General features: G+C 40.0%; 1 protein-coding gene and 1 pseudogene across 2 annotated transcripts; both read right to left on the reverse strand.

Annotated features, from left to right (window-relative positions):
* Window positions 1-4,015: 4,015 nt before the first annotated feature.
* LOC149098237 (uncharacterized) lies at window positions 4,016-6,098 on the reverse strand. Its single transcript, XM_089278192.1, has 3 exons — window positions 5,989-6,098; window positions 4,672-4,964; window positions 4,016-4,474 (listed from the first exon to the last, which is right to left on the reverse strand). Exons 1-3 carry the CDS (start codon window positions 6,011-6,013, stop codon window positions 4,016-4,018), a joined length of 777 nt encoding a protein of 258 aa, XP_089134318.1. The 5' UTR covers window positions 6,014-6,098.
* Window positions 6,099-10,218: 4,120 nt separating this feature from the next.
* Window positions 10,219-14,907, reverse strand: LOC149098238 (TNF receptor-associated factor 5-like; annotated as a pseudogene). The gene is made up of 6 exons (XR_016203420.1): window positions 14,903-14,907; window positions 14,363-14,515; window positions 12,224-12,550; window positions 11,610-11,790; window positions 11,281-11,510; window positions 10,219-10,953 (listed from the first exon to the last, which is right to left on the reverse strand). The product of XR_016203420.1 is annotated as a TNF receptor-associated factor 5-like (transcript).
* Window positions 14,908-15,322: the final 415 nt, after the last annotated feature.

Below are 15,322 nucleotides of genomic sequence, written 5' to 3' on the forward strand. Positions count from 1 at the left end.
AAACATAACTTAAGAGGGATTAATTTAGGTATAAGGCGTATATGGGGGATTTACTCTCTTACCTTGATCTTCTCGTGAAGCTGGTCAGTTCAGCTGCTCGCGGTGGTGCAGTCGCTCTACCTTAGAGCGTGACGGCTAAACGACTTTTAACGCAAAAAATAGAGGGACTGCTCACAACCTAGATCCAACACTTCCGATTTGTACAAGTCAACGAGGGAACTATAAAGACCCTGTGTTCGAGGCACTGGTGCAATGTTCCTTTACAGATACTTTAACCATTAACCTTTAGTTAGCGTAATTGTCCATAGCTCGCTAATCCGGCTATGGTGGTCAGCAGCGTGCTCAGGTGACAGATTTACTGCTGGCAGTCTGTTTTTCTCTCGAAATTCAGCAGGGCAATGAGGGAGGCGCTTAAGCCTAAAGAAACAACAGCAACAACAACAACAACAACAGTAAGCAGAATGGGACGAGGCATGGGCGCGGCACCCCTTCTTCCCTCCCTACTCGGCCACGGCGCGCGCCATACCGCCCTTTTGCATTCTCGATGACTTAACACTCGTCTTAAGTGAAAACCCAGCTACCAGCAGTCTATTCGTGTATCTGCTGACAAAACTTACGCCGATCGCAACTTACATACCTACGAGGGGCAGGATCTTAGGTTAGAAATGGTCCGTCATACGGTGTGATGTTATTCACTGGATGTGTTTTATTTCCTACGCAAGACTGCACATCAAAAGGGAATGACGATTTGCCTACGAAAGATTAGTTTTACTAGACGGCGAGCAGTCCCTCTCGTGCGTGACGCAAAAGAAAACCGCAAGAAAAAAATTGGCCGTGCGAACTCTTGGGGGCGAGAAGCACACGCACGTCTCGCACCCAGGATTTCACGCGGCCATTTTTTCCTCACGGTTTATTTACGGTCAAGCTCGACGGACTAAGCGAAAGAGGACTACTCGTAGTCTAAATTATAGATGAATCATCCACGAAGTCAAGTGCTCAAGATCTACATCAGACAGCTTAATTCAATCAACCAATCTTTATTTGAACTTTATTTGCCACAATGGTCTTTTAAGAGGGAGCGTAAAGGGGGTCCGAAAACCGCAAAACCGCGTAAGAAAACGTAAAAAGACGCAATACCGCATGGAAATTTACCAAAATACCGAAACCGTAGTTACAAATGTGCTACGGTGCCGTCATCATTACTTCTAGTTCGCCATTCCATTAGAAATAAGACCTTATTTAGTTTGATAAAGGTGTATGTTAATGTTAATCAACGTATGATCATCGCACTCATAAAATATACTGTAATAATTGACACAAGTCCGTGGGACTGACTTCGTTATGCTGGAACTAATATAAGTGCGTTCGCGCACGCACGAATATTGCTGAGTTACCCAATTGAAAAAATATCGATGTTTGTGACTTCAGCACTGGACACCACTCGAATGTTACACAACGCAAGCTTTCCGCGACTTTATTGTTTGGTGAAAATTCGTCGAGATGCTAGTTTTCAAGCTCAAATATCCCGAATACGAGCTCGGAACATCCATTTTATGTCGCAATTCGACTGAATCAACCTTACATTTCATTTAAAATTTTCCAAGAAGAATTTTGAATGACCCGAAGACAACGTTGGGATCTCTCACGGTTTCTGGTAAACCAGGCTAATAGGACTCGACAAAAAGCGTCTCGATATAGTGTGTGCTCGATATGCCACGAAGACGTAACTCGTTTAAAAAAGCAGGCTCGTTCTTGAAACGTTCGGAAAACGAGACTTGTTTTGACGGAAAACTCTCCAAAGAAGAAGGGATCACTCACGGTTTCTGGTAAACCAGGCTAATAGGACTCGACAAAAATCGTCTCGATATAATGTGTGCTCGATATGCAACGAAGACGTGACTCGTTTAAAAAACCAGGCTCGTTCTTGAAACTTTCGGAAAACGAGACTTGTTTTGACGGAAAACTATTCAAAGAAGAAGACTCGTCGGAAGACTCGTTCGGAGTGTTCGGAAAACGAGACTTGTTAAAACGAGACTCTTTTGAAATAACGAGACTCGTTTGGAAAACGAGACTCGTTCGGGAAACGAGACTTATTCAAAAATCGAGACTCGTTCGTGAAACCATTTTTGTTCGTGAAAGGAGGCTAGTTAATTATTAAGTTCTTTTAGGTAAATTGACAACCCGATCAATAGACTGAGTTTGATTTTAATTTCAATGTTAATTGTAAAATTTAAATATTATGCAAAAGTTTTTATTCGCAATCTTACAAACTATATAAATGCTAACCAGAAACTGTAACTTAAAATAATCTTAACCTTGAAGCCACACGCGCAGGCTCTCACACGCTTGCCCGGTTCCTTGTGCCTGTGAAATTAAATCTTGCTGTTCCTCTTGATAGGAAATTGTCATAGGTTTTTATAAACAGATGGGTAACGCCCCTGAGAACCACATCATTATAGGCTAAAAGCGATACAGGCGATTTAAAACGCTTTGTTCCACCAATTGCAAGATATTTTGTTTACTAAAACATTACAACAATAAAACATTTTTGAATTACTCCCTAGACACTACGTACAATCTGCGACAAAATTCAGTAAGCACCTTTTTAGGCCGAACTCAAAAATGAACTTTAAAACCAAACATACCTGGAAATACAATACTCCAACCCTTTCCTACATTCAATGTTGTACAAGCACAAATGAGGAAAAAACTAATTTATCAGGGGAGAGTCGGTCAAATTTAAGGGAGTCGAGTCTAAAATAATATAAAAATATTGTGATCTCAGCGGCAATGTGTGGGCTATTGTGTCGCAGATTGTAGGCCCATCTTTCTTTCAGACGATATGCTGTAAAAATTATCTTAAGGAAAATGCATGCATTATTGTATGTACAAACTGCAACACGATCTATCTATGTTATCCGGAGCAAAATACATCGCATTTACTGCGCTTAATTATTCTACTGCGCATTAAATTGTTCCACTGATTTTCATTTCAATAAACTTCAAAAGCTTTCGCAACACTTTATGTTTTTGTTATAGCTAAGGGGTAACTAATCCTGTAATGGACTGGAATACAAAGTTCATTGTTATACCTCCCAACTCAAATACGTGTCACGTGTAATTTTTCTCGCCCTATAAAAACAACAACTCGAACTTTCAATTCGAACGTGTTCAAGATCCGGCAAATTTGTCCGTCAGTCAAGCTAATAACTTGCTCGTTGTAGTGACGGCAAAGAAACACTTTCAAGTCATAACAGAGGAAGTTAAGCAAAAAAGCTCTTAATCCCCTAGTAAAGCAACCAAAAAAAAAGAGAAAAACTTGAAAACAACCTTTGGATTGTACAGAATTAAGAACGATGAAGTTCTTAGAACTAAACAAACCAAAACTAGTAAGCATGAGGTACATTTTAGATTTATTCTATTTTTGAATTGGAAGGTATAACAAATACTTCATGACCGACCTACGAGAAACAAAACTCTGTTTCAAGTGGGGCCAGCCATTAAGTGCATCTTGTTATATAGCTGGAGTTAATTTGAATATCACGCTTGTTCTTATTGGCTGATTTAGGGTCACGTAATTACAGTTACAGTTACAATTACCGTAAATTAAAAATTACAATTACAGAATTATTGCGCGCTCTCTCACTAACCAGAGGTTACTTTTTCTTCTACTTGATTTATTACTTTTCACTAAACGTAGCCTGCATCGCAGGCACTCTTCACGAAAGGAAAAAAACGTATAGGTTTCTCACTGATTTTTTCTTTCGGGGAGGGCGGCTGTGACGCAAGACGTACGTAGTAAATAGTAAACACACGCAGGCTACTGTGACACAGGCTCCAGCTATATAACAAAGCACTTAATTACTGGTCCTTTAGGAAAAAGTTTGTTTCGTTTCCCGCCCTACACCCCCGCCCCCCACCCCCACCCCCCTTCCCCTCTTCGTCTCGGGAAACATCGACATTCTGGGGAAAACAAAGCTAACTGCTTCCCTCGGGACCAGTAATTAAGTATCTATTACACAATATAGTCTCTATACTGTGAAGACAATACCGGGAGAAAATTTGTTATGATGCTATCCAGTCCTCGCCATTGCCTCCACATCCTGTCGTTCAGATAGGCCTGGAGATCATCGCGAGAGATACCACGCCGTCCTTTGAGGGGGCCTTTCAAATTTGCCCACGCAGATTCGGCTTCCTGAGTGTGAACCCCAGTTACTGGGTCCACGTAGTTATCTGCGTGGACAACAACGCGATGTCGAGCGACGTGGTTGGGCAGATGTTGGGCCAGGTTTCTGTAGGTCCCCCAGTCATCGGTGTACACTTCACTGCCTGGTTGGAGACATTTTGCAAGAATCGGCAACAGTGTCGCACGATCCCGACTCGCCACCACTTCATAATAACCCTTTGCAGGCCTCGTGGCTGTTGAAATGACTCCAAAGACCCACAGGTCGAGAGCTCTTCTTCCTCGGTTATACTAATAGAGTTAACCAACAACAGTTCTTTTCAGAACTACACTCACCCGGACGATCACACTATACGAACTACTGATACTCCTGGGTTCAAACCATTTACAGAGTTAACGATTGTTGATTAGTGAAACTATTTGTCAAAGAATTCAACCAAATTTGACAAAGAAGCAATATCACAACCAAGACATGTATACTAACTAACCTTTGCTTTGTGATTGAATATGCTTTCGTCGCACTTCACGACAGCTGTTCCCCCAAACTGAATAAAAGGGTGTGTTGCGATGTCCGCTGAACATACGTCCTCCAAACTTCGGAAAACAGTGCAGACTAGGTTGTTATTTATGGACATCATGTTAGCGGTGGATTTACGACTCTGGTCCGTGGACCAGAAGTAAATCATCATTAAAAGTTCCCCCAAAGGGATTTTTGGCCACTTTGCAAAAAAAAAAGCTGTTAGATCTGATGCTTCGTTTCTTCCTGCAAGTACTGCATCTCCTAAAGGAATAGAACCAGTGTCAAATTCAGAATTCCTTTGGACGCCCCTATTAGAGATTTAAAAGGGATATTACTACAGTAGTTCTCGGTCTCATATCTTCTACGCCCAAGCGGAATGGCTCACTCTACAGCTTCAAACGGAGTGCGTTTTGGATAAGAGATTTGCTATGGGGTTCCGGGAAGAATTATTTAGTCTGCGTTTTTAGCAATGACATATCCGAGATATGACATAGTCTCGTTTTCTGGACGTTTGCTATACAATAGCAACGCGGTTAGCCTGCAAGAACGAAACATGATCTTCGAGATAGAGGTGTGAAATCCGAACGAATGCGTTTCCCGCAATATTGTTCCAGTAGTCCCAGCACTATTACTCCATTTTTGTCAAGAGAACGCGCCAAAACTTTGTGCCCGTATTTCTCTGTGCGGTCGTGGTTTGTTTTCTTAATTTACACGCTCCTTATATCTGCGTTCCCTTAGATTTTTGTATTTCAAAAACTAGAAGCCGAAAATGACGTATGATAAATATCAATGGAATAATGAAGCTCGCATTTATGGTTCAACATATAATACGAGTATACCCAACTTGCGTGACTTGCCATCCAACATGGCAAGTGAGAAGGAGAGCTCGAGAGGAGCGAACATGAAGCGCGTGATAGTGCAAACTCGCAGCAGGCTATCAAGCGATGTTTTTTTACGTTTCGTCCAACAGATCACGTATAATCGCTAGGTCAAATCACTCAGGGAAAGAGGAAGTACGCTTCACGATTTTTTATTGGAATTTCGAATGCTCTGTCCGATCGACGCGGGTTTGCATATACTAAGATAAAGTACATATTCCGCATGTCTTTAGACTGCTTACGGACTTTTTCTTTCCTGAATAATCATTCTGTAGCTCGCGCTATAGCCATCGTTTATGCTCTCACTAGAAACGGACCCAGCATTCCAGCGTGCTTGCAGCCCTACTGCTCAGTAATGGTTAAAATTATACAACTCTTAAGTCAATATAGCCTCTGTTTATACTAACCATTGGTATCCGTCGACGTGGACATCCGATCTTTCAACCATTGTCATGGCTTGGTTGCATCCTCCACAGTGGAGCGGATTTGCCAGTAAAGATCGGTTTTTAAGCCAATTTATTAATCTTACCGATGAAGCTTGCCTTAAATCGGTAAAATATCGTAGGTCCATGCTTAACGTCTTCGATGAAAGATTTATAATGGTGAAGAGCAGTGAAACACTAAAATTACCCTTTGGACTAAAAGTGTGCTCCGAGAAACGTTTCGCTACAGGAGGTCTTTCAATGAGTAATTAATTGACAAAGCCCAGCACTCCCACCCCCAGAATTATTTTCAGAGACGAATGTTTTTTTGATTTGCCCTATATTTCGTACCTCTATGTTCCCGCCATGATGAATGATCTGTGAAAACCAGTTCATGATATCTTCACGATATACATATATATTTTCAGATCACTATTTTCAAAATGTAAGAGAATTTGTACACTCCGTCTTACACACTTTTAGCACTTTGCAGTACGGCTGCAAGTAGTAAAGATCATTTCCGGTGACGTCATGACGCGCATTCCACTTAGGTCTTGCTTTCTGCCAACCTCATTCCCAGGGTCTCTCATCTTACCACCCCCAGGGGAGTGGTAAGATCAGAGACCCTGGGAACGAGGTGGCCTTCATGCTACGACCCTTCACCGCGCGAGTATGAGCCTGCTGTTCGCTTCTCATTTTCGCGCTTTTTCAATGTTTGAACAGTCTAGTGAGAAGATAAAGTACTCAATCATAAAATCCGCCTTAAGATAATTGTTCCTTTTGCAACAAAAATTTGATGCTGAAAATGTTAAAATCATATACATATAGATATATATTTTTTATTTTCGAGCTTATCGCGTTTTACGAACAACCTGCCCGCGCTGAAATCGAGCTTTTTATACAGTGTTATTTTGTTTTGTGGTTGGATTAACCGGCAGCTCTAAAAGCAGCTGAGAAGCAAATACCAGTTCTGGGAGATAACAGAAGGAAAACATACTTTTTACTTTGTACGTATTCCGTTTATTTTAAAATCATGCTTTCGTATGTACAGAAATTGTTACTTATTATTTACTTAGTCACGTGTCATACTTTTCAGTAGTAGAAACTGGTTTTAACAGAACATAAAAACATATCTAATGCATGAAGAATGCTACTGCTGACTTGTAACCCACAACCAACGTCAAAAATAGAACTAATAATACTGTAGATCTGAGCACAATTAATCAGCTACTTTTTCAATGTTGTGCTCAGTCTTTTGAAGAAATATATGTAATCAAAAAATTTTAATTATTTCATTTTTCAAATGTAGACATGCTGCTAAATAGAAAGTGTTAATTGTGCTTATTAAACATTTCAACCTTCTTTTTAAATCCCTTATGAATTTTGCGGGAAAACTATTTCTTATATAAACGATGTAACTCGCATCCTGAGGCAACTCAAGGCGCGCCGATTGTCACGTAGTGCTTCATATGATTTTTATTCACTCCATAATTAATTAAATTTAAAATTTATATCAAGTAGGTACAAAGTGACTTGACAAACGCCCACCGTGATCGTTTTACTGATAGAAACTTGAAGACAGACGCGTCCATGTATTATTTTCTATTTACCAAATTGTACCTTGCGCAAAGTTGAATTAGGTTAAAGCATGAGGTGAGAGAACACATCCCCGTGCCTTATGACAATCTTTTTCGATCTCTTTTAAGCTTCGCATCACGCTGTCAAAGATCGCGCAGGTAATGGCCAAGTGTCATCGGGTCGCGACTACTATAGAAAATACGAAATTGAAAATCTGGGGGGTTAAGATAAACTACATGTATACCATACTGTTAGCATTGGAAATATTTTCAAAGCGCTCACAAGGCAGGAAAATTATACATGCTTCTCCAAAGTTAAACAATAAATAGAAGTCACGTCATTCCCTGTAGGGATGATTAACACAAAGCGCCAAGACTCAAATTTCTAACCCGCTTGAAATTCATTTCTCGGAAAGTACCGAACGGATTGATACGAAAACTATCTCTTTCGAAAGTTAGTTCAAAGCCCAAGAGAGCCAAAATATTTATTTCGCGTTTGTGAAAACTTTTGCTCCGAAAAAACTGGTGCAAACGTATGCATATTTAATTTAGGATCCGTGGTGTAATATTTACCAGGTTTGCATGTCCACGGCGAGAAAAGCTGCTTCTCCAAGCCTACCGCAACGTTTGGATCAAAAGAGTTGTCCTAGGAAAGCCTTTTCAAAGTGCCGGGCAGGAAAATTATCTTCAATGTGTTAATCCTAAGTCTACTTCAAACATAAGTCGTGTCTTTTCTCTGCATGACTGATTCACATGAGGCGCCATGCCGTGGCTGCTGACAAGAACTGCACTCTAAACACATTCGAAGGTAGTTTTTCGAAAAGTACTGAACGGATTAAATTGAAAAACATCTCTTTCGAAAGGTTTTTCAAAGCGCAGGACAGCTAAAATACTTGTTTTCAATTTGTTAGAACTTTCGCTCCGAAAACACCGATGCAAATTTTTGCATAATTAATTTCGAAAGTGCTGTGTAGTGTTTACCAGAGTTTGGATGTCCACAGCGAAAAAATCGTGCTGTTTCTCTGGAACTACCCCATCGTTTGGATCGTGAGAGGCCTGTACGGGTCCGCAAATGATCCCAGGACCGCAAATGATCCCCAAATTGAACCGCAAATGATCCCGGACCGGAAATGATCCCCATATTGGACCGCAAATGATCCCGATCAAAAAATAAGGAATGGCATGGATTTATATCAGAGGAAGGTGAGAACATGTACAAAAATGATGAACTAAAAAATATATTTTATGATTTTGCAAAGAAACATTCCACAGTTGCTGTTTTGTTCTTCGAAGGGTACAGATCGTTTTCACTGTCACGCAATAAAAGGAATAATAAATCGAAAACCAAACAATGGAAAAAGCTAAGAAATTGTGATGTATGCTATAGAAGATAACTAAATAAGACACTTCTCCAAGTTTTAGGCCTGTGCGTTTCACCAAACTTCAGATATTCGTCGTAAATGTTTCCCAGAAATTTACAGAGTCCAGTAAGAAAACACCATGTTGGTGTACATCCGTGGTACACCAATATGGCGGCCGGAATATGGTGTAAACATCTGGAACTTACTTTGGCTTTCTAGGCGACTGACTACCAGTACTAAACAAACAAGCATTTACATAAGCACTTTTCCTAATGCTCTAACTTCTAAAAAGGCTCAAAATCATGAGATAAGTATATATTTTTGAACAAACTCGATCATAGCCTTCTGTCACGCAAACTCCATAACCCTGAAATTCAAAATGCTTTGGTTTCCAAACGAAGCACGCTAATTGTAAACAGATGTAAATATACCGCCTCTTATGCCTGATGAGGATAAAAACACGTCACGTGAAGACGATCTATTGAATTAGAAGTCTTAGAAAAACACATACTTGTAAACATTCTCGAAATCCCGGTGTCGATAGTATCAAACATCTATCAAACAGCTAATTGTCAAAACGAAGAGCAAGCCTTGGCCTTGCGTGGTCATGAAGCTGAACTTCATAACTATAGCTTGGGATTTTGGCTTCTTAGAATACTCAAGTAGTCATTTCCGAGGAATTAAAGCCAAAATACGATCAAGGAAAAATTACAAAATCAATTTGTTCAAATTTCCAGTGCTACACACTAGGTGTTTTGCAGAGTGATGAAGCGTTGTGGGCTTGTGGGTCTACTCAGGTGACAGCGTCTTCAGTAATAGTTGCTCAGAAGCGTATCTCTAGGTGATATGCTTCTGGTTGCTTCATGGTTAGATTTTAGTTTAAAACTTTAGACGAGTGGTGTTAATGGCTGATAAAATGTGATTTAACTATAACACCGAAATATCAATGTTTAACAAAGGAGGATATGTAACGTATGTTGTACTGATCATAATTTTACTGAGAATTGCAAAAAAAATGTAAGCCAAGCCGTGTTTTGATGATTGAGTGGTGATATTCATAACATCGTAGTTAGCAACAAAGTTTAGTCGAAAGTATGAAAAAAAAAAAAGTTGTAAGCCATTATAATTATAAGATGGCTTAAATAAAAACACCGGTATTCACGTACGCCAATTCCCTATCCACACCATCCTACCATCCATACCATCCATACCATTCCTTATTTTTTGATCGGGATCATTTGCGGTCCAAAATGGGGATTATTTGCGGTCCAGGATCATTTGCGGTCCAATTTGGGGATCATTTGCGGTCCGGGATCATTTGCGGACCCGTACAGGCCTCTTTGAAAAACATTTTCAAAGTGTTGGGCAGGAAAATTATCTTCTATGTATTTATCCACAGTATACATCAAAAATGAGTAATCTTGTAATTTCTCTGCATGACTGATTCACATTAGGCGCTGTATATCGCTGCTGTCAAGAATTCCGATTCTAACCCGCTCTAAAATGATCGTTTCTCAAAAAGTACTGAACGGCCTAAAGCGAATAAGATATCTTTGGAAAGCTCTTTTAAAGTGCCAGGCAGTTAGAATTTTTCTCCCTCTGTCTTTATGAACTGCTCTCCAAAGATACAGGTGCAAGTTTTTGCATATTTGATTAACTGTGAAAATTAAACCTTCAGTGATATTACTTCAGTTAAATTGGCCAGTCGGGTGTCTTTCCTAAAATAGCTTGGCAGTTTGACCAAGCGCTAAAATTAGATTGAAAAAGATTATCATTGGAAGAGGCCCATGTATTGGGGGATGTGTTCTCTTAGATCATGGTCTCTTGGTTAAAGGTGACTGTAAAATCAAAAGTACATATAAAAAATAATAAACTTTACTGAAATGTTCCCGTCGCCATCCACCCATTTGTTCAAGTTGGACAGGTGGCGACCCCACATCTCGCCCTCCTTCAGCGTTGTTGGTTGCAGAATGAAAACTGTTTCGTTTTCATTTCCAGGCGATAGCACCATTCTGTGTTAAAAAAAAAAGGGTTTAAATTGCCATTAGCTTTTATGTTAAGGTAACTTCTACATACGGGCTAAGTGGCCCATCAGGCCCGTGCTTATCCCGGTTTCTATAGCATGAAGCGACTAGGAGTATTTCTACTCCCCCCCTGGATGGGATGCTAGTCCATATTGTTCGACAATTTTCTTTAACGTAGAAAGATTTTAAATATTCCTTTTACAGAATGTGCAAACTTTTTGTGATATCACACCGCTGTAATTTTTATTCAATGGTATTATTGTGCACAATAATAAATGAAAGATACAACGCTACTGTTTCGGAAGATCTGCTCACCTTATCTCGACTGTAGCTGGAAAGGTAGCACTCTCCAGCTGAAGAAACAAATTGAGGTCCTTCGTCAAAATCGCTCTCCACGTGTATCCATTTTCTCTGAACTGTCCGCTTGTTAGTGGATCTGATCTCTCTTCCATCAAAGCAGCGAAATGTGCATGGAAGTTTTCGATGTGCCACGAGAAGGACATAACCATCTCTTCCTTCTCATTCACCTCTTCCTTATGAGTTTCCTGCACAAGTATTTGTATGTTGTTATTACGTTTTTTTTCCAGTAATTTTACTGTTACTGTTACTCATGTTTTTTAATTAATGCCAATTTGACTCCTTACCTGTGCTTTTATCATTGCCAACAATCTTTGCCTTTCGCCATGCTGTAAATCAAAGTGCGACTTGGCAGCATCATATAGATGTGTCCTCATGTCCTACCTTAAAGTCATTGCTTTGCACCCTGGAACAAGGCATTTCGATGCCTTCATCGGGCACGAGTGCTGATGTAAACTGACATGAGCTCTGAAAAACACATGTAAAGGTCACTCATCCTAAATGGGTTAGGTAAGTCTTAGGCCTCTAGGCAAAAGTTACCTTCATCGATTAAAGGAATCCTAGAATCTCGAGTAACATAAGAAAACGTATTGTACTTCACCACTAAATTTTCTCCGATTCGTTCTTGTTTAAATTGGTCACGTAACACCATATTGTTCATCTGTGGAGAGTCTGGAGAGACAAGTCCCCGAATGGATCGCATACATACCGAAAGGATTAGCTTCGCTTCTCGCGCAATATTTGTTTTAAGAACATCAAATTTCCGAGTTGCAAACTGTCAGCCGATAGTTCTTCGACAGAAACACTCTATTCTTTATAGTGTTAGGAACTGACGAGATGCGTATGGTGCGTATTCCTTTTCAGACCTTGTTATGGTCAGAAGACAAAATTAAGTTCTTACCTTGGTACGTTGGTGCCACAACCAAGCGGGCAGTCGACTTGTGAATAATAGCACTCCGTTGCTTGGTGCTGGGCCAGACCATCCTTTTTGATTTCTTTTTTGCAGCCATGACACGTGACCTTTTTGTGCTCGCAATTATTGCAGTCCGCTTTGATTTCCGCGCGCACTGCAAAATGATTGCAGCCATTGTGTGGGCATTTAACTCGAGCTTTTGGGCAATTCTTTTCATGCCCTCTGGCATGCTCCAGAGTTCCTCTCCACTCGCAACCCGGGCTGGAACACTTCATCTGCACACTTTTGGACAGCTTGTCTACGTTTATATTAATTAACCGCGCGGCCATGGGCCGAGCGCGGTTCATAATCTACCCGTGGTTTATTATTTTTTTTTTTGTCGGTGACCAGACGCAGACCTCCGCTCGGCCAAATTTCGAGTTACGCAACGTGGGGTGTTTGTTCGCCAAAAGCTCTTGAAACATTAATACGCGGACAATTTTACGGATATTATTTTCTTTGTTGTGGGTAAAATATATTTTCTTTTGGTTTTATCGAAGCGTTGGATTCAAATGGAATAATAACCACGCTAAAAAAAAAGTATTACGTCAGCCATGGAATGCGCTAACATTGCAGCTTTCACTTTCCCTAGGTGACAAATAAGATGGTGTTTATTTTGCAAGGTTATTTCGGCAGAAGCGACGGTCATCAAATTATTTGAAGTTTTGCCAGTATTTCTTGTGGTTTTAGGCAAATGACGTAAATTCTTTGGCTGTTTCATCGCAGCGAGTTCATAGATCGGAAGGAAAATTAAATATTTGCAAGCCAAGCAAAGAACTTGTCAAAACATGCAAGGGTTACGTCATTGGTAGGGAAATTGCCACCGTACTACAAATAGCCTTGAATAACGGAAGTCTTAAATTATGTGACTCGTGTGACTACTTTTCTAGCCCTTTACTTGTGGAAAACATCAAAGAAATTTAATCATGACTTTTAAGAAAGAAAGCAATTGTTTATAGTGTTGTTATCGAATCGTTCATATCGTTCATATAGTGCATGCCCACACATATCCCGAAGAAAGTTCCAGATTAAGACCATTACGTCATCGGAGATTTCACAACGGCTACGACTGATGGTGCAATAATACAGTTCGTGTTGATCAAGTGATGTGATGTCTACAGTAACAAAAGAATCATCAAGGACTGCTTTGAAATGTGCACTGCGTTGCGACTGTAGTGGTAAGCAAACAGTTAATTTTTCAAAGCGCGGTTATAAGATCTAACAGATCTTCTTGTTTTTTTGTCGGTGACCAGACGCAGACCTCCGCTCGGCCAAATTCCGAGTCACGCAACGTGTGATGTTTTTTCCGCCAGAAGCTGTTAAAACATTAATACACGGATAATTTTACGGATATTGTTTCCTTTGTTGTGGGTAAAATATATTTTCTTTTGGTTTTATCGAAGCGTTGGATTCAAAGGGAAAAATAAATACGCTGAAAAAAGGTATTACTATTATTATTTCGCTACGTGACAAATAAGATCGTGTTTACTTTGCAAGTTTATTTCGGCAGAAGCGACGGTCATTAATTTATTTGTAATTTTGTGAGTATTTCTTGTGGTTTTACGCAAATGAAGTAAATCCTTTGACTGTTTCATCGCAGCCAGTTCATAGATCGGAAGGAAAATTAAATATTTGCAAGGCAAGCAAAGAACGTGTCAGAACGTGCAAAGATTACGTCATTGGTAGGGAAATAACCACCGTACTAAAGATAGCCGTAGATAACGCAATTCTTGAATTATGTGACTCGTGTGACTTCTTTGCTAAACCTTAACTCAAGGGAAAAAAAACAATTAAATTTAATCGTGACTTTAAAGAAAGAAAGCGGTTTGTAATAGTGTTCGTATCTTCATGCCAATACATATCCCGAAGAAAGTTCCAGATTAAGACTATTACGTCATCGGAGATGTCACAACGGCTACGACTGATGGTGCAATAATAGAGTTTGTGTTGATCAAGTGCTGTGATGTCTACAGTAATCAATGAATCATCAAAGATTGCTTTGGAATATGCACTGCGTTGTGACTGTAGTACTAAGAAAACAGTTAAATTTTAAAAGCGCGGTTATAAGATCTAACAGATCTTCTTGTTTGCAACTGATCGAAACGAAACGTTTCGCGGCAAATCGGACAAAGAGCTGCTGAAGGAGTCGCGTTATCTCCCAGAGATACGATTGACCTCAGACACTTCATACAACCTGAATGTCCGCACGCTAGACTTGTAGGTTTCATCATCAATTTCAAGCTACAAATTTAAAAGCAAACGGTTATTTTGATCTGGATATATTGCTTGGCAGCGTTAAATGTTTTGTCAGTTCATTGTCAAAACATGATTAATTTCGTTTTACTTCAAATGGAGAGCTTTCCTATCTATGATTCTCTTCCTCTGGAATTTAATGAATGCAATACAAGTATTTCACTGTCTATTTAAGCGTCGACATTAATACCATTCATTTTTATTGTACCGTGCAGTAACAGTCTTTATTATTCAACTTGCATACACTGTACGAATTCCGATTTTCTGATTGGCTGATTTGTACCACGTGATACTGGGTTGTGACAGACAACCACCTTGAATTCATAATGGTGGTGTAATAGCCGTGGTGTAACTTCAACACACCACTGTCATTACGCCATGGGATCAGCTGACTTAAATATAGTGATTTCAATGCTGTTTTCCTTAGTGTAGTGCATTCAATTTGAATAATATATAAAAATGTTAACAAAGGCAAAGCCTCGTGCGGTATCGAAATTTCTCGTTCATTGTTAGTGAACTCGTGCAGGTAAATCCCGATAATTCACTCGCTGAGTGCGTTAACCTGTAAATAGTCTACAACCAGGAACCACAATCGGGGACGGAGACCGTAAGTCTTATGATCCGCGCGCATCTATGATATGGGACAATATTTCTATTTTTAAAAAAACAAATTGCGCCACCATGCTGACATATGTCCGCGCGGATCCACGCACATGTCGGAGGTTCTCGCGTGGATGTTGTCACGTTCCATGATCAAATGGTGAGAGTTGCGAGATTCTCTTGCAGATTTTTCAC

This window comes from Orbicella faveolata, unplaced genomic scaffold, assembly GCF_042242905.1.
Source record: "Orbicella faveolata isolate gen_17 unplaced genomic scaffold, um_ofav_v1 contig_46, whole genome shotgun sequence".
Taxonomy (NCBI): domain Eukaryota; kingdom Metazoa; phylum Cnidaria; class Anthozoa; order Scleractinia; family Merulinidae; genus Orbicella; species Orbicella faveolata.

What these genes read in the sequence shown, in the direction of transcription:
- LOC149098237 (XM_089278192.1), bottom strand. Translation starts at nt 6,013, where the DNA reads ATGTCCACGTCGACGGATACCAATG. An exon ending in CACGTCGACGGATACCAATG is followed by an intron (nt 4,965 to 5,988) that starts GTTAGTATAAAC and finishes CTATTCCTTTAG; the next exon opens with GAGATGCAGTACTTGCAGGA. An exon ending in TATTCAATCACAAAGCAAAG is followed by an intron (nt 4,475 to 4,671) that starts GTTAGTTAGTAT and finishes TAACTCTATTAG; the next exon opens with TATAACCGAGGAAGAAGAGC.